General features: G+C 31.7%; 1 protein-coding gene and 1 long non-coding RNA gene across 3 annotated transcripts; both read right to left on the minus strand.

Moving 5' to 3' along the window:
* On the minus strand, positions 1-7,154 carry LOC131660030 (uncharacterized). 2 transcript variants are annotated; one of them, XR_009300677.1, is made up of 7 exons: positions 6,676-7,154; positions 6,446-6,559; positions 5,975-6,044; positions 5,287-5,695; positions 1,843-2,011; positions 1,592-1,684; positions 1-1,208 (listed from the first exon to the last, which is right to left on the minus strand). It is a non-coding gene; the product is annotated as an uncharacterized LOC131660030 (long non-coding RNA). The 2 variants fall into 2 exon arrangements; XR_009300678.1 differs by lacking the exon at positions 5,975-6,044.
* A 5,597-nt stretch (positions 7,155-12,751) lies between these two features.
* LOC131660031 (uncharacterized) lies at positions 12,752-18,682 on the minus strand. The gene is made up of 13 exons (XM_058929145.1): positions 18,222-18,682; positions 18,040-18,113; positions 17,874-17,957; positions 17,634-17,765; positions 17,450-17,536; positions 14,860-14,913; positions 14,601-14,691; positions 14,449-14,519; positions 14,292-14,361; positions 13,836-13,888; positions 13,602-13,695; positions 13,287-13,384; positions 12,752-13,101 (listed from the first exon to the last, which is right to left on the minus strand). The coding sequence occupies exons 1-13, from the start codon at positions 18,532-18,534 to the stop codon at positions 12,991-12,993; spliced, it is 1,332 nt and encodes a 443-aa protein (XP_058785128.1). The 5' UTR covers positions 18,535-18,682; the 3' UTR covers positions 12,752-12,990.
* Between the last annotated feature and the right edge of the window lie 1,100 nt (positions 18,683-19,782).

Raw genomic sequence — 19,782 nt, forward strand, 5'->3', positions numbered from 1 at the left:
TTTAAATTCAAATTATCATTTTTTTTTTTTTGGTTTAAAAGAGGGCCTAAGCCCAAAGAAACAAACAAACTAGAGAGCAGCAAACCTAGGGGAAGACACCCCCATAAAATCATCCTCAAAACTACTCAAAACAGAAGGAGGAATATCATAAAAAACAATACTGCCCTCACTAAGACTTTTCCCAACTTTAGCTAGCTCATGTGCACACACATTTGCTTCCCTATGCGTATGACATATATCAAAATCACCACAATTAGCAAGCACTCTTCGAATCTGGGTAACAAGCTGCAAGTTGCTATGGTTCCTCCCAGCAAAACTCTGAATGATCTCCACTGCTTGCTTGGAATCAGAATGCACTTCTACCTTGTGAAATCCTGCCTTCATCGTAAGCATGATGCCTTCATAGATCCCCCAAAGTTCTGCACACAAAACATTCCCATATCCAACTGTCTTAGCAAAACCAAACAACCATATGTTTGAAGTAATTTAAATCCTAGTTGAAAGGTGTATTCCTTTAATATTGAAATGTTTTAAATATAATTATTTATATATGGTCTGCAATACACGTTAAAGATTAAAGATTTCTTTTCTGACCACTTAGGAATCAATATTTTTGAACTTGTAAATGAAGCCAAAAATTTATTTCATGTTCACATGACATATACATGAATTTTAGACATCATCATGGAAAATTTGTGGTGCTATATTTATAAATCTCCTATGTTTGAGAAATAATGGCTTTGTTCAGAAATTTGTCATAGCACAATAACTATGAACATCTAACTTACAAATGGTCTTAAAAGTAAGAAAAACTACTTGCAGTAACTTTCCAAATATAATATTATACCAGTCTCATGTACAGTTTTCATAAAAAGTGGTGAAACATGTCTTCCTTAATTAGTGTTTCATATCTCTCTATATCAAAAACTACACAGAAAATGACAACAAACTACTACTATCTCCGTTCCTTTTTATAAGAGAAAATTCACTTTTTAGATTCATTGAATAATCAATGTATCTAGTCTATAAAGAGACCAAATACATTAGTTATTCAATGAATCTAAAAAATGACTTGTCTCTTATAAAAAGGAACGGAGGTAGTATTAATCAGGAGCATCTACTTAACTTCAAGACTATAATTGGAATCTCCTTTTCTTCAGGGTTTAGTCAATACCATGGATCACGCTCGAAGGTTCAAGAATATTCCACTGAAATAAAATAGACTTATAAGGAATGATCTCACTTAAATAGTTTACCAAGAAGAAAAACAATTTCACATGTTTGTTGCATTGGCAGTGGTAGAGGCCATTAGTCTACAACGACTATTTGCAGAACACACACACCACCAATCAAACACATTTAAGAAGTTAAGAAAAATTGAGAGAAAGAGAGAGAAAAAAGGGCATGCCAGCAAAATGCTATTAACCTGTGAAAAACAAAACGAAAATGAAGAGGCATAAATTTGTAATTTAACCACCCAACACTATAGGGCAGAACTACAGTTTAATTCATTGGAGATCTTAAAGTCAGACTAATAAAGTAGGTCTTCAAGTAAATTTTGTTTAAGAATAAAGTTGTAATACAAGATTACCATCCATGAAGTGTGTTGTACTGATGGATAACCATTCTTCACTCTAGCTGTTACAAAGACCCAAGGTTGGCATACAGTTCATCTTTTGCACAACTGTTAAGATACATATGATTAAAATCAAATATTGCTATTGATTAAACTATGTGATTAATTAATAGTGACTAATTGATAGTGTAAAGATTTAGGTGATGGATAAGAGAAATGGATTGTGATTAAAAATGTTCTTATGGAGAAGATAAATGAAAAACTACCCGAATTAAAACTGCAATGTTTTGTAATTACAACTTCTGATGTAAGCAGAAGCAACATTTCATCCTTCTCCTTTCCTATCCAGTCTCCCTGCTTGGGACTCCATTGTCTCGGTGTTTCGTGAAGGACAAAACGCAGTCGAGGAGCTCTTGTACAAGCCTTCTCGATATCCTGTCAAACACATCACAGTTTGTTAAGTAGTCACCAGTTGAGTTCATACCAACATCAACATAATGAATTTCACTGATGTTTCTTAATAAAGCTTCCTTTGTTTTAGGTACTATGCAAATCTCTGCATCAACTGAGTTCACATTAGATACAATATCTAAGAAGAAAATATTGCTGGATGTAGCAACCTGCCTAAAAAAATTAATGTTTAGAGTCGCCACCTATTCTGAAGGGCGAATAGGAAACCCTATGCAGTATAGAGATCAGGGTAAGATACTATATTCAGGTCGAGGGAAGGTGTTAGGCACCCTCAACCCTTTCCTATTGGCTTTGAATCTAAAGTGAAGGTTTATGGCTAAAATATTGAGTAGGGGAAAATTGAGATTTTAGGGAGGGGGACTCGCCTTGTTGCCAAGTGCCTACGTACCTCCTTAGGGAGGATCAGAGTCTACGTAGTTCGGGGGACGGGTTGTACGCCCTTAAGGTTTGAAATTTGATTTGAAGGTTTGAAGGCTTTGAATAGCCTATCGTAGATAAAAATCTGTATTTTGAACTCGAAGTTTGAAAGGTGTTTGAAAAGTGTTTTGAAGTTGTTTTAGATGTTCTGGGCGTACAACCCTGATTTGGCACAATTAACCGCAATGATCAATAGGTTTGGTCACCATAGTTAAAAGATTGGGGTTTTGCATCATTACCAATTCAAATCGATTGATTCGATTATCACTAATAATGAATTAATATGTTTTATTATTGATTTATTAATTTATCGTTACCCCTCATAACCGATAGTTTCGATTACAAATAATAACGAATTGATAAGGGGAAATATGCTAATCATCATAACCAATAAGATGGTTAAAACCATTTAGCAAAATAAATTTATTTGAATTTTAATTTATAGGATTTGATTAATTAAATTAATCGATTGTTAATCATTGCGACCAATAGGTTTAGTCGGAACGAGTAACAAATTAAATCCAAAGACTTCGGCCAAGTGGCCAATGGGATTGGGCGAACCCTAATATTATGAACCTTTACAGGGTTTTTGTGATTTACAATAATTAAAATTAATTAAATAATTAAGTCGGAATAGTCGTATAATCGGGGAAATAATCCTAAGCCTAATCCTAATGTAATTATATTAATCTAATCCTAATTTTGATGTTATAATCCTATTTAAATAAATTAAGAAAGTTAAACACAATTAACTAATATTAATCTAAATAATTAAATGATAGAATAAATAAAAATATAGGAAACCTGGTACCGATCGTGTGTGGTGAGCCTGTGAAGCTCCATGATGGACCTCCCATCCCTGCATGCTAGATCTCATTGCGACCAATAGGTTTAGTCGGAACGAGTAACAAATTAAATCCAAAGACTTCGGCCAAGTGGCCAATGGGATTTGGCGAACCCTAATATTATGAACCTTTACAGGGTTTTTGTGATTTACAATAATTAAAATTAATTAAATAATTAAGTCGGAATAGTCGTATAATCGGGGAAATAATCCTAAGCCTAATCCTAATGTAATTATATTAATCTAATCCTAATTTTGATGTTATAATCCTATTTAAATAAATTAAGAAAGTTAAACACAATTAACTAATATTAATCTAAATAATTAAATGATAGAATAAATAAAAATATAGGAAACCTGGTACCGATCGTGTGTGGTGAGCCTGTGAAGCTCCATGATGGACCTCCCATCCCTGCATGCTAGATCTCACGCTGGGAGATCCAATGGTTAATGATCGCAGGTGTACCATATCCACACGCAGGTGAGCAGCGCCGGATCTGCAAGAGGGAATTGACAAGAAAAACAAGGAAAAATATATGGCGGAGGCAAGGGTCGAACCGACGCCCCTGCGCGTTTGGAATTTACAGTGCACACCCCTTGCCACTACTCCAATTTCGTCTCACTGTTAACAATCGCACGTTAATAATATATATAGATGTAAACGACTTGAAATTAAGTCAGCTGGCCCGCCCCTAGCAGCTTCTTCTTCCCTTTGCTTTTTTCTGTAAACACGTGAAAACTTTGGTTTTTTTTCTACTGTAGCCGTATCCCTGCAACAACCAAACTCAACCAATATGCAGCATAAAATAACATTCAAATACATAAATCGAATAGAAATTCCACTCTGAATTCAATGGTACTAATAATTATTCCTAATTTTTTTCTGTATCAGTGTCCCCAATTTAAACCTTAAGAACCCCATTAATGGTGAATTGTTCAAATTGTAGCCAAACTCCAATTAACTTTCCAGAAAGGTCATGAACATCAAGATAAACATAAATATATAAACAAAACTCATTTACAATGCGTGAATGGAAGTAATCGGCATCAAGAAAATTTCAAGAACACAGTTGCTGCTGTGAGGATGTTCTTGCGGGTTCAAGGTCTAGGACGAGTGGCTCACGTGAGGCAAGGGGCGGCGGCGTAAAAATTGATCGAAGGCGGTGGTGGTTGTTGATGCGCGGCGGTATGAAGATGCTGTTATTATCTTTTTTCGGCCAAAAATCCCCCATTGGTGAATTGGTCTCTGTTTTTATATTGTTCCTAGATTAGGTTTTTTTGTTTATACCTAATGGGCCTACTAAAACTAAATCTAATAATCCTAAAATTAGTTCTAATAATAAATATTAGTAATAATAATTCTAATAACAACTAATATTAATTATTAATAATAATAATAATAATAATAATTAGTAATAATATATACAAATTCTATAATCCTAGATAATATTAATAATAATATCACCTAATATTAATATTAATATTAATAATAAAATTAATAATATTAAATACTAATAGTTAGAAGTAATAAAAATTACTAATAATAATCCAAAAAGATGCAAATGTTAGTAAAAGGAGAAAAAAAATATTAACAAATGATGAAACCCTTGAAACGCCTGTTAATCGCACCCCATTTATTTCTCGGGATATTTTATAAGAGGGCAGGTTTGACAATAGGAATGTCAAACCCCATGGCTCTCAATTCTAACCCTTGATGATTTAACATACGTAGATTTGATCGGGTAAATTTTGGGGTACAACACTGGACACGTAGAAAGAGAACAACAATGTACATGTTTGAAGAGTTACTTAACTAAGAAAATGGAATAGACCATAGTTACTTTTTAATTTGAAGTTTATTCAATTCATAGCATGATTTTCTAATTTTGCAGAAAAGCAGAGCTAAGATATGTAGATACTCAAAGCTTAAAGAACAAAAGCTTCTCCTTTGGGATCGAATTTGAAGAAAGAAACTTACAGTCAAAGTTTTGGTTTGAGAATAAAGGCAAAGAGATGCACCAACTCTATGGAATGTCCGACTGTTAGAATGCACGAGGAGACTCAGCAATCACTTGCAACCATAACAAATGAACTGCATCGTACTCAACAGGATATACCGACAACAAACTTGATTATTCTGTCAAACATATTCGAATACCGATCGTCAGAATCACATGCATTATCGATCAAATTTTTCACAAGCGGAATCACTATGAGTGTTTTATTGTTGCCTTCTATTTCCTTTTTTACACCAACACCTTCACTTGATTTCTTTAAATCCTGACCCCAGAAATGAGCACTTGTGAACTTCTCATAATTTATACTGATCTAGTACAAAATTTACTCCGCAATGTTTCTTCCAGTTTAACGAAAATCTGAGAATGCTCCTGCAAAGAGAAAAACACACGACAAATAATTTATTCATTCATTCTAGAGGAGGCATTGAGCATAAAACAGAAAAGTCCAATAGAGTGGTTAGTAAACAATCAGACCAACATTTTTTTAATCAGGTGAAATCCATGTTCAAAAGCTTAATCATTTCACTTAGCCAAGAAGGACAATTCAGCAAACACATGGTAATAACACATTCCTCCAAACCTATTTCTAGAGTTAGTTCTTCCCTAAAATGCTACTAAATAATGTGGGAAAAGAAGTTTGGAGAAAACCTAATAATGGGCTATTCTTATCTTGTACTGAACCTTTCACCAACAGTGTCCCAGGGATTTGCTGAAAAACCTGCAGCTTGGAAAGAAAACCACCTAAGATCAACATGAACCTCCCACAATTTTAAGTGTTCCCAAAAATAAGTTCATAAAACCAGATGTTGATTTGTAAAATCCTATAATAATAAATTAACTTAAACATGGTTAGCTTAAGTTAGTGAAGAAGACTTCCAATGGAACTGGTTCATCCAAGATATGTGATTTCATGAATTAAGGCAAGCATAGCAGTAAATCTTTAAGATAGGTACTGAATCCTATATGAACAAATACAGTTGACAATGCATGTCTAGCAGACAAGCAAATATGGGCAGCAATCATCATTGCAGTAAACATCAGGGCAAAAGTAAGTGTGAAGAAATGCTGAGTTTAATCCACAAAAGGAAATAATATGCAGAAAAAGGAAGTCAATCCCACCTCCTTAGCAGCCATACAGACTGTTGTGGCCAAACATTTTCAACTGGGGCGGTGTTGATGTTCTTATTTTCATTTTCCTTAAAACCAGAATTCCTGTACCTTCTCATGTTGGACCTAAATGAAACAGACAACAACATTATTAGTTTTTGGACACTTAGATAACTCATCATAGAAGGTACCTGAAGTAAATGTAACAGACAACAGCATTATTAGTTTCATAGAATTCTCACATTGTATTTAGCTTCTTACAATGTACCAGGGAGGAAGTGCTCAAGCACCTGAAGCAGGGGGAAATATTAACAACAGCTGAAGCAGGTAAAACAGCCGACAAAGTTTGTTGTTGGGCCTGTTGCTGAATATTTGACGATGATTTCAATTGCCCATCTGTTGTCATATTATATTATAACAGTTGTGTTTAAAATGTAACTGAAACAAAATCCATCCAGTGATAGGGACCAAACTGGTATTTTCAATCATGGAGGAACCAAAACTTTGAATATTTCAACTGCATAGGTATGTACCAATTCACAGGTGTGGACATGCGAGTCATTGCACTATGACCAATTATTGGAATACGAGGAAAAAGACTTATAGTTAGGTGTACAATTATTGGAAGTAAGGGAAACTACATCATATGTATTTGAATGTTCCAACGGGATATGAGGAAAGCAATACAAGCCATTAGCATCAAGAAATCCTTTAAGAAAATCCTGATTAGAAATATGAGATTTTATAACATATTTGTTAACAAAATACTAAAAAGTGATAACATTAACTTTAGCAAACTTTGAAACATACAACAAGTTTCTAGTTATCTCAGAAACATGAAGAATTTTTCCGTGTATTAGTTTAGTGTTTGGTGTAGATTATGAACTAAAGCATGAAGTCCAATTGACCTAGTCTAAATACTTTGGACATTACCTATTTTTACTCTATCCTTCCCTAGATTGCCAAACGTATGTTGTAAAAGAAAATCAAAGCAAGTAAGATGGTGAGAAGCACCAGGATCTAAAAACTAGGGGTGTTCGCGGTGCGGTTTGGGCGGTTTTGACGAAAAAAATCATCCGAACCGCAAGAGAAAAAATAGTGCGGTTTGGTTCGGTTGACTTTTAAAAAAAATCCGAACCAAACCAAACCAAACTAATGCGGTTTGGTTCGGTTCGGTTGGTTCGATTTTTTACAAATATTTTATTGGGCCATACATACACATATAGATGATAACATAATTTTGTATTTATACATTCATACACTATCAAATAACAACAAAACTCGTCATATTTTGACAACAATTTTCCATTTAATATGTAAAAATTAAATTAGACAAAAATAGAATATTAAACATAAAATAATAGCATAAAACAATATAAAAATTATTATAACGAAACAAAAAAAATAGAAGAGACGAAAGATTAGTGAAAGTGAAAAAGAAAAAAAGTGTTGAGAGATTAGAGAAGAAGATATGCGATAAAAACGAAACTGAAATACATAACATTTACATAAAAATGAGAAGGTGAAAAAGAAAGAATATAAGAGAGTAGAGATTATAGAAGAAGAGGGAAGATGTATGTGGCAAAGAAGGTGCGATAATGTTATTAGAGATTTTAGAAGATCGGGACTGAAATTATATGTGTAAGGATGGGAAAATTGTTCGTAATCATAATGCTAATGTATAATAAGTTTAAGTTTGGGTTGGATGTGAGTTAGTAAAATTTAGGTTGTAACATAGTGCGGTTTGATTCAGTTTGGTTCGGTTTACAAAATACAAATCGCAAACCGAACCGAACCGTGCGGTTTTGTAAAAACTGACCCAAACTAATCTGAATCAAATGCGGTTTTTTGCGGTTTCGGTTTGGTTTGGTTTGGTTTGCAGTTTTCTATTGGGTTGGTTTGATTTTGATCACCCCTACTAAAAACCATGTCTGAGGTTCAAAGTCACATGACATGAAATACTCCTTAGTGTAGGCATGTGAATTTTTTGTGGCCATCACTGTAGTTGGAGTATTGGTTGAGCATTTTCACAAACATCTTGATTTGCATGTCATTGGTTGAGCATTTTCGCAAACATCTTGTGTGCTTGCCATAAAAACAAATTACTCATCATACTTGTGCCGACAATCAAGCACAACATGACCATCCTTGCCACAAAGTTGTCAAGTTGGTCTATTGACTAAGTTGTTTTCTGTTTGGTTTGGCGGTGAAAATGCCAAACGTGCGTTCCTGCTCCATCAATGTGAGTATGCTATGTTTGGTTTTCATTTTTATTTTGACCGCAGCCATGCATTTTCTCCCAAACCGTGCGTCTGGCTGAAGCTTGAAATCCTAGCTTTTCAATTTTAGGAGAATCGATTCTCTTAGTAACACCATACATCACAGCTTAAAATTTCTATTATGCCCCCTTTGTAATTGCTTGAAACACATTCACAATTTTTCTTTTCACTGCTTTTATTTTTGTATTGATATCTTCATATTAGGAAATATTGAAAGAATGGGTCGAAAAAATAAAAGAAAATATAGGCTCTAAAGACCCACTATACTTTTTTCTTTATGTTTAGGGGGGTTTAATCTTTTACTTAACTTAATCAATTTATTTGGCTGTCTATTTTAACAAATTAACATAAAACAGAATAAAATAAAAAGATTATAAAAAAATAAAATATAATTTATTTTTAAATGATGATAAAACGCACGGTATAAAATATTATTTTAAGTAGAATAAAATTAATATAATTAAGATATTAAAATTAACATAACTTAAATATAATTAACATAAAAAATAGAATAAACTTTTATTTTAAGTACACATACTAAAACCTATTTTAGTAATTATATATCTAAAATCAATTTGTTCTAAAATCATCCAAACAACAATGGACCGATAAGAATCACTTTTATACGACCTTGTAAGATTAATACACACTCTCTCATACGACCTTGCAATTAGATGACCTATATCAAGGAAGCGGGTCCATTTATCCTCCGGTGCGAATCCACTCACGCAAGATATAAGAGCGTTATATATATATATATATATATATATATATATATATATATATATATATATATATATATATATATATATATATATCTTCAACTTTCTCTTTACTCCCGAACACACGTGTGTATAAATATCTATTGCCCATCAACTCTTTGATCGTGGTATTTCGGACAATATGGTAATCCTCTTCCCCTTTACCTTGCAAACCAGAAACAATTCAAAAACCACAGTTACCATCACCCCGATATTGACAATCCGTTCAATGTACTTGTGCATAAAAATCGACATGTGATCGATGAATGATATTTTTGGTGGAGTCGGTGTAGTAGGTGGTTTGCATATCTTCTTGATCCTTCAACATTGACCTACAAACCTCTAAAGCCCATGCAAAATTGTCCTCTTTTTCGCACTCTAGAAATGCAAAACCAACAGAATACGTCTTCTCAGTCGACGTAATATCAACAATTTCCAACAATGGAAGCATGTACTTTTTGGTCTTATACGTTGAATGAATTATGAGCACGGTGGGAAACGTATTGACCAATTCAATGTAGTCAGGATGAGCCCAATAAATATCTCTTACTGTAACCCCATCATCACCTCGTCGGTGCCTACAAACATAATTGTTTTCATCTAGAAGTTTTAAGAGGTGTTGCATCTCAGTTCGATCCCCCCAATCGCTAATTTAGATTGATAGCTCATATTATAAACTTGCTTGATATTTTATGTATTCCTGGATCTTTAGCACTTCAAGTTTGTAAATATGTTTTTGGGCGGTACCAAGTTCAAATTCATATCAGAAACACATGTTTTCTCATCCGGAAGAAGTTGACATGCAATTGAATGACCGACTAATTTTTGACTTAAATCATGGTTGTGTAAACCACATATCATATTAAATATCCTTTTTTATTTGCCAAAAGATAACCACGCAACCTAAATGGTCATTCACATTTTCTTGAATTGGTTTCAATTTTTTGATACGATGGATATATTTTCCACTTTCGCATGTCAAACTCACAAATGCATTTCTTCTAGCCGTACCATTATCATACCTGCCAATCACAACACCAAATCCTAGTTTCGTAGCCTCTATACGAATCCACTGCAACATGTCTTCACGTAATTCAAACTCTTCTCCATTTTCAAAATGCTCACGAATATCTACCACCTTAATTGCGATAGGAGATACAAGTGGTAAAAGAACTTGAGATACATTAGGTTTAAGAATGATATCGGGATGCACCATACCTAATATTATAAAAAAAACATAAAACTTATTAACACTAACTTATTAAAAATTTTGGTGTCAAGTAAACCCTAACAGAAACCGGAAATGTGACTCCGGTTATGTTCAACTACAAACCAAAAGTATACATTTGGTTCTTGCGTAACCTGTTTACACAATCAAAAATAGATTAATGTAAGGAACATGGATTGAAATGAATAATGTTTACCTTAAATTTCACGTTCTTGACCTCGTTTTGATTTGATGAACCACAAAAATGAAGATTTAGAGTAGAAAAATGGATTAAGAATGGAAGGGCGTTTTAGAGGTTTTATGGAAAGAAGAAGAAATGGTATGATCAAAAGTTGACCATGCTCGTTACTGTTTTAGCCATTATGGATTTGTCATAATACCAGAAGTATACTTTCAATTATATTTGAAATGACAATGTGGCAGAAAAAATCAATCTTTCTGCTCTACTAATCGGAAACATAATACTGGTACAAAACCGGAGATATATCTCTAATACATTTTTTACATTTTGAAGGCCCAAACCACATTTGACCTATTTTGTAAAATATGTGGTGCGAACCGGAAATGCATTTACGGTTTTAGAGGGATAAATTTGAAATTGCAAAGAATCTTTCTTTTGGGTATGTGGTGAAATAAAAAAATTTCTATATATATATATATATATATATATATATATATATATATATATATATATATATATATATATATATATATAGGGCAACCATTGGATTTTAAAATAAATGGTGGAGATTATGGGTGAATCTTTTTTTCTCTTTCCTACATTTTGAAATAAAAGATTCACCCATAATCTCTACCATTTATTTTAAAATCCAATGGTTGAGATTCATTCTCACATTCTCATATAAATATAGCATTCTCATATGATATGCCATATATATATATATATATATATATATATATATATATATATATATATATATATATATATATATATATATATATATATATATATATATATATATTGAAGGGTCTTGCTAACGAGTGTCCTCAGGACACTCTTTAAGTATACTAAATAAAAAAATATTTTTTATAAAAGTCAATATTTCAATTTTCAATAAGAGAAAATGGGTGATGCACTGATAGTGTAAAATTATTTTACACTGTCAATCAATCACAACCATGTATCCAATTCCATCACACTTTTATCTTTAAAAAATTTTAATGACATGGCAAATTGCTTGTTTTCTATTGGATGACAGTGTAAAACTGTTTTACACTGTCAGTGCATATCCATTAAACCCTTTCAATAAATTTAATATATGCATTTTTAAAAAACTTATCACTTTAATTACTAATGAGTGTCATAAACACATTAGTTAGCATTTCCTTATTTTGAATAGTACATATAAGTGGATGCAGCTTGTTTGGATCTTCTGACCTGCCTTCATCCTACGTCTTCAACTGGTACTTCCATGATGAGTAGAAGAGGTTCGTTTAAACAAAATCTTTCGATCGGTTGAAAATTGAAATTGTTGCTTGAGGTTAGGGTTGATTTGTTATAGAGAGGTTGCAGCTTCTCTCTCTAACATACAAGATCCTTGGAATTGATTGAACTACGTCTACTTAACAAGGATCATAAGTCAGAACCAAAGTGATCCAACTGTGACCGTCTATTTTCATCAGTCAGGTTTTTCTTTTAAGTATTTTAGGTATTTTGCATCACATACCCAGGTAGGACAGCTGCAGGAACAAAGTTGGACATCCCACAAAAAATATGCATTATATCCATGCCTTCCAACCGGGTACGCTGTTCATGAGACATTTGTTATAACTCTTCACCATGAATCTCCATGCCTTTGCCGCATCCTCTTTGGTTGCTAATACTCTTCACACTACACTTCTAAACCTAATATGTCTTTAGATGAATACTTTTAAAGCTTTACCCAACCATCATTTGCGGGGCACATTATTTTAGTCACTCTCCCATTAGGCTGCCAATCAAGAGAAATGTTGCGTACTTCATCCATCATAAATATTTCGCTGCTATTTTCTTTAACCAATTACACTATAAAGTCGTGCAAATCCAAAGTAAAAAAGAATCATGTCTTCATGCATAAGTTAGAATCATAAAACTATGGTTCTACTGTGTACATTTTATTGGGATAACATGGATTTGTGGAAGATACATTAATTAGAAAATTATAACATGGTTAACACGGACTATGGGCTACATGAACCAGGGGATATATTAAGTAGAAAAATTATAACAGGATACACATAATCATACAAAGGCAACTGAAATGAGCCAGAGAGAGCTTGTTTACAATTTTAAAATTTAGGCTCAAGCTGCTGAGGCTTTAGAAACTTGTCAAACCAATCAGACGACTCTTTCACCTGAAATTTTGTTATTTGATGCCCAATTTTAGGTTCTCCAATAAACTGCATGTCAAAGCAATCAATTGCAATTCTTTAGTTCAAAAGACTTAATTATTATATTTGTACTATATTAGAAGTGGTTTAAAACAAAATGATACACCATTGACATTGGACACTACAACATTGAAAACGGAAATTACAGGTTCCAAGTAACTGTTAAATAGTGACAAGTCAATGTGATTTCATACCTTAAAATTATCGGAGCATTGAAACTCTGCATATATCTGACTTACTTTTAACCTTAAATTTTCCAATCCGGCAAGGGGACACCTAGGATCTTCCGCACCTATAGTCACAAACACCCAAACTAATATTTCAATTCCAAGTTAAATTCAAACCCCCAATAAATATATAAACTGATTAATAGAGATGCATAGGTCTAATAAGTAACTGAAGAAGTGCAAAACTTGTATTAGAGTGTGCTCAAGACATCAATTTGCATATGAATATTGTTGCAACTACAATTTGAAAGTGTTTATATATAATAAATACAAGAATCTTACCATTTAGAATAAGTAGAGGACGGGGCGCTATAGATGGAATTGAGTAGGGAGAATCATAATTGGAAGCTAAACCAGGTGCAATCCTGTCCCACACCTGATTAAAAAATATAAACTCTTGAGGTTAGGATCCAGTATTTATGTGAAGATTCTGCTCAGTTGACGAACGAGTAGCAATTATAATATATCAAAGCAATATATCAATTAAGTTGGAGTCTTGAGACAATTATAGTTGACCTTCTCCACTACGTCTTTGTCAATACCACTTTTACCCAAATCATCACGAGCCACTGCATACATGAGCACAAGAGAATTTTGATGTAATTAATTACCAAGGCACGTTAAAAATGCTGTCGTTCATTGCTGGTAAGCTTATCCATAGGACTCATATTCATATCCTACGGATCTTACTCAAACATCATTACAACATTACCATGTAAATATGTAAATATGTAAATGAGAAAACTGATCTTTTATGAGATTGTTTGATGGTACATATGAAATCCTTACTATAATTTTTTAAAGTACTATACATAGAAACTGGTAGATATATGATTACTAGAATGATTAAATGATACTTAGTGAATTTCAGTACATATATATAGTTTTTAATGAAGTAACAAGAGCAATAATAAAGTAAAGAAAGAACACGTGAAATGTAAATGAAATTTCAGAAATAATACATTATCATACCTTCAAAAACAGGTTTTATACTTTCAACTCGTTCATGCCACTTATCATTGTCTATGGCCCATCGAAATCCCTGCATGTAAATGATTCTTAGTATTTAAGTTGTTGTTTTAAAAGCAACTTGCTAAAGATAAGCTTCAATCAATAATACAATGTTCACCTGAACGCCAATTAAAGGAGCAACTACTGCATAGCGAGTATCAGCAGCTCCAGCAAACCATGCATGCATTCCTAAAACCAAGAAATTATGTAATTGATGAGTCACAACAAACCTGGTATCTAACATATTCCTCTCAACTTCTCTCAACCAACCTCCAAGTGATATTCCAGTGATTCCTATCCTAGAGGGGTCTATATCTTCTCTCTGTGTTAGATAATCTGCCAATTTAATCAAGTCCCATACCTGCCAGATCAAGGAATAGTACACCGTTTCAAAATCAAAGTAATCGTGAGTTCAAACTGCCTTAAGCTAATGCCACCAGCTTTACTACAGGCCAGTCAAATCATTTTGGGGGCATAAAATGATTCAGTTAAATAAGAAAGCAGCATGATACAAATGTAAGAAATTTACCGTGTCATATATGAATGGCATTGTGTCTCCGGTTTTCCATGCAGAAATAAGAGCCTGTTTTTTTAACCAACACAAAAGCAAGAAACAAATGATCAGTTTTGAATTTTTATACAGTTAACTCATGTTTTTGTTTGCGAAGGATATTGCGTCGTTACGGCGAATGTTTGAAAAAAAGTCTACAAGTGAATTGGTTCCTTTGAGGAGCTTTCTGTGGAGGAGTTTGTGAATTTCTTTGCTAATTAATTGTGATAAGGTGAAGGTTTTGTCAGAGAGGTCCACCAAACAGTCATTTGGCTCGCTACGGCTTGGAGTATTTGGCTGCGGGTATTTTTAAGGATGAGGTGTTTAGTTTTACCGAATGTATGTCAGATATTATCATTAATTCTGTGAGGTGGCTTTATTCGCTTATAAACTTGTAATTTATTGTAACTTTCATATTTGAAATATTCTACCGCTCCGTTATTTTGAACAGTTGAAGTTTACCGTGTTGTTCTTGGTTGGGGTATCTATTATACTCCCATCAATACATTGCCTACTTATAAAAAAAAGTAAATTTGTGAAAAATAATTAATTTACATTTTATTTTATGTAAAGATGAGATGAACACCAAAATAATAAACATCTAAAATGATAGAAAAAATTATGAGTATTCAAATCTTCAGAAATGATAAAATACTTAAAATAATATTTTAAGAATAATTATTAAATCTAATTTTTATTTGAAATTTTTTTTAAAAAAAAATTTATAAACATTTTTTTACACAAAGTTATGTAAAACTATAAAAATTATTTTAAAAAAACAGAAACAAACAAGCCTTTAATTTTTTTTAATAAAAATGAGGCATACAATTTTTTGAAGAAAATATTTTATAATTTTAAGCAAACAAAAAAGCCATACTTAAAAAAAATCATCAACAAATCTTCTCTAAATCAGTTGTATTAAAATGAACTTCAAAATAAACTTAGGCACAAATATAACTCAAATATTTAATTTTTTAAAACTAAAACTTATAAGAAGAATCTATTAACAGTTTTTTAATTATATTATAGTTTTTCCTTATTATGTGTAAAATATTTGATTTTAATTTTTATGGCACTAATATTGAACGGATTAATATAAAGTATTGGTACATATTATAAAATTAATTTTAATATAGACTATGTAAAACATAAGAATTTCTTTTGCAAACAATAAAAACTAATAAAATGAAATTATAAGAGCTTTAAAAAAAGTAATATATTTTTTGAGATCAATTAAAATTTAAAGCTCTTTTTTTTATTTTATTAATTAGTAACATTATATATATTTTTATTGGTTTGTATTGTCCATTCAAAATTTAAAGTGTTAATATGCGCTTCTAACTTGCAAAAAACTCTTAGATATAGTTTAATTTGTTCAAAATAGTTTAATATCAATTAAGTTAGTTACTAGATAGTTATAATTATATTACGTGCATCCTACCGGAATGTTTATACATGTTAGAATTTCTGAGCAATTCTTGCATGGACACGGTCATAAATCTATAATCTTAGGCACAACTAATAAGAAGTTAGTAATTTTTAATTTATTTTTATTTTAATTTTATTTTTATTTGGTTTCATGGGAGTGGTTGAGATTATGAAGGAAAAAGAAAATTCTTAATTTATTTTTTAATTAATTAAAATTATATAATTGATTGTATGTAAAACAAATTCCTAGGTCCGTGTCCAATTAACTGTATTCTACCGGTATGTTAATACATGCAACAACAACTCTACCGGCATGTTAATCATTCCTTTTATTCTAGTAATTAATTTTTTTTTTTGGCAAAATATATATATTTTAAAGGAAAAATATAGATTAGGTGATCTTCTAGAAAGCTAGTAGGGTATCTGAATTGACTTTTGGAGAAAGAACCTTAATTATTTTTATACTTCAATAGATTATATAAATAGATTATATAGACATATAAAATAATAGTATGTACGTAGTTAAACAGAGAATATATGTAAACTAAAACAGAGAGTTGGTTAATTAATTTTATAGACAAGTTTCTTAAATTATACAAGTATCTAGTTATTTTATATTTATTTGATGGAAAATACTTACATAAACACAATCATAACACTTGTTCTTACACACAACCGATCACATTCTTTTTATTAATTAAAAATTAAAAATAAAATTGCCTCTCTCTTCTTTTATCTCAACCACCCCATAAGAATTAAAAACAAAATTAAAATTAAAATATATTTATATTCTCTCTTTTCATTAGTTGTGTCTAAAAATATGGATTTAGGTTCGTATTCATACAAATATGAAAATAGTTCGAATCCACTTAAAACAAAACGGAATTTTCTTTTATTTTAAAAAAACTAAAATAATATATCAATATATATTTATGAGTGTCTATGCCGCAATTATAGAATTCTTTTTCTTTTTTTTCATTTTGGGCAGGCATCTTACATGCCTCAGCCCTAAATATGAGTCACAGATAATCTCAACCACAATTAAAAAACTATTATAGTATTATCTATATATAGCTAGTGTCGTGTGTGTCCGTCTCAACTAGAGCAAAACGAGAAAAAGTAAAGCAAAGAAAACACATACATCGCGATAGGTGGGGGCGCTCTTCGCTCGTTCACCATGGTAACGAGAATCAACCGAAATTGCTATATAATCCCGCGAAGCATATGCCTGAAACACCAACAACACATATAAAATCCACGATTATAATCATCAAGAAATCCTATTTCATAAGAAAAAATAGAAACAGAGAAAATGCATTAGCAACCTCTAGCAATGGACGCAAAAATTCTTTATACTTGTTTGTACTGTGAAGGAAAACAACTGCAGGTCTTTTTATCTCTTTATCACTTTCCTTCAAGCTCAAAATTAACACAGGCAACTTTCCTTGTTCTCCTTCCTACAAAATCAACGATTATTTCAACAAATTATTCTCTAGATCTAAAAGTCAAACGGAATAACAATAATATCGATTCAAAATTCAAATCCAAAGAAATCGAATACTTACCTCTATATTTAAAAACAGATTCTCCTCCTTGAGCAAATCTTTGAAGTTCTCAATGTCTTTCTTAGGACAGGATTTCATAATCTCCTGTTATAAAACTGTTAGTAGATTGAATTTGAACATGCAGATGAAGAAGATAATCAAATGAGTGTTGAAACTTGAATTGAACCTCATCCATTGACGGTGGAGAATTCAGATACCAAGCATCCGCTACTGGTTTTGCGATTTCAACCGTTAACGGAACTGAAAATAAGTAACAAACGAATTTCATTTCTAGAAGAAGAAGAAGAAAAAACAGAGAATCATCAATGCACAAATTCAATACATAACGATCGAATTTGATTGTTGTACCTTGAGGAGTTCGTCTCTTACGGAGCATTTGTAGAAACTCTGATCGGAACTCGCTCTCGGTTTTAATCGCTTCTTTTTCTTCCATTTTTGTTTCAGTTTCGAGATGTGGAGATTCCATGTGAGCGAGAGTTTGAGCGGTTATGGTTCCGTTTCCTTGTGTGGCACGCGTTTCGTATTTATAATCAACCATTTTGAGTGTAGTATTGGGAGAGGGTGAGAATACGGTTGCAGTTAGAGGCTCAAGGTGGCACGTGTGGTTGACGAGAGTTGGCACGTGTAATGATCGGAGGGGTCTCGCGGGTGGGAGTTTCATCGTTTAGCAGAAGTTTTGCAACCTACAGACACGGTGGTACTGATAAGGGGTAGCTTCCTTATTGGACCCATTCTCGTCGTTTTATCTTGAGTAAGATACATATGAATATGTGATCCTTGTTTATTTCTGGCCAAACATAACATAAACATTCCCTTTTACATATTATATACTCCTCCGTCTCATATTATATTGACTAATTAAAGTATCTTATTTATATATAAATTAAAGAATTTTAAAAATAAATTTCTCTTATGAAACTATATTAATGATTTAATAAATTAAAAAAAAAAAATTATACAATATGCGATAGAGAGTATATTATTAGTACCCGCTAACGAGTGTCCAATGTATTTTTTAAATGTTCCACATAAAAAAATATATTCTTTAAATAAATTATTTATTTTATTTTTCAATACATTAAATACAAGTAGTTTCAATAAAACAAATTTTATTATTTTCTGAAAAAGTTAGATATTTTTATTTTTAAAATATTAAATAAAAATATTATTTATCTTTGTAAACACTTAACAAATGCCCTAGAAGACTAGTTAACATTTCTCTAAAAATGTATCAATTCTAAAAATATTTACACTAAATTAATTAATGATAGTTTTAAGAGAAATCATTTTGCAATAAAAAAGAATAGCTAAATAGCTTTATTTTTTTATATAAAATGTATTTAATATTATATTTAAAATAATATATAAACATGGATTTACTAAATCATTAATGTGTGTTTTATTCACATTTATTTATGGGCAGGACTAAGTTTTAAACTTGTACTTTCTAATTGATTCACTCTATCATATTTATTTTTTTTCTTGACTGAATCAAGGTTTTAGTTTGAATTCTTAAATATGTTCGTTCAATTATTTTTACGAGTTTTTGTATAATAATTTCAAATTTATTAGTCTTGCCTTCTTGTCATTCCTATACAAGTGACTTGATATAAATTTTAATTTTAATCGTTCCATCTCAATCAAATAATGATGAGCAGAAACCTGGGCCATTTATCAATAATACTAGGTGGATTTCCATATTGTTGCTTAAAGTATTTCTGTCAAAGTCAATTTTCCTGAATAAAAGTGTAGGACCCATAGTTATTTACTTTTTGAATTGTAATAAATGTCATCATGTGATTCTTAATCAATACAGCTAGTAACTACTCATGATTTAAAACCCTACTATCAAAGAGTGGGTGGGTAAATTATTGGTTGAACCACATTATTAATTCTCTACCGATCACAA

Source organism: Vicia villosa, linkage group LG3 (assembly GCF_029867415.1).
Source record: "Vicia villosa cultivar HV-30 ecotype Madison, WI linkage group LG3, Vvil1.0, whole genome shotgun sequence".
NCBI classification, from domain to species: Eukaryota; Viridiplantae; Streptophyta; class Magnoliopsida; order Fabales; family Fabaceae; genus Vicia; species Vicia villosa.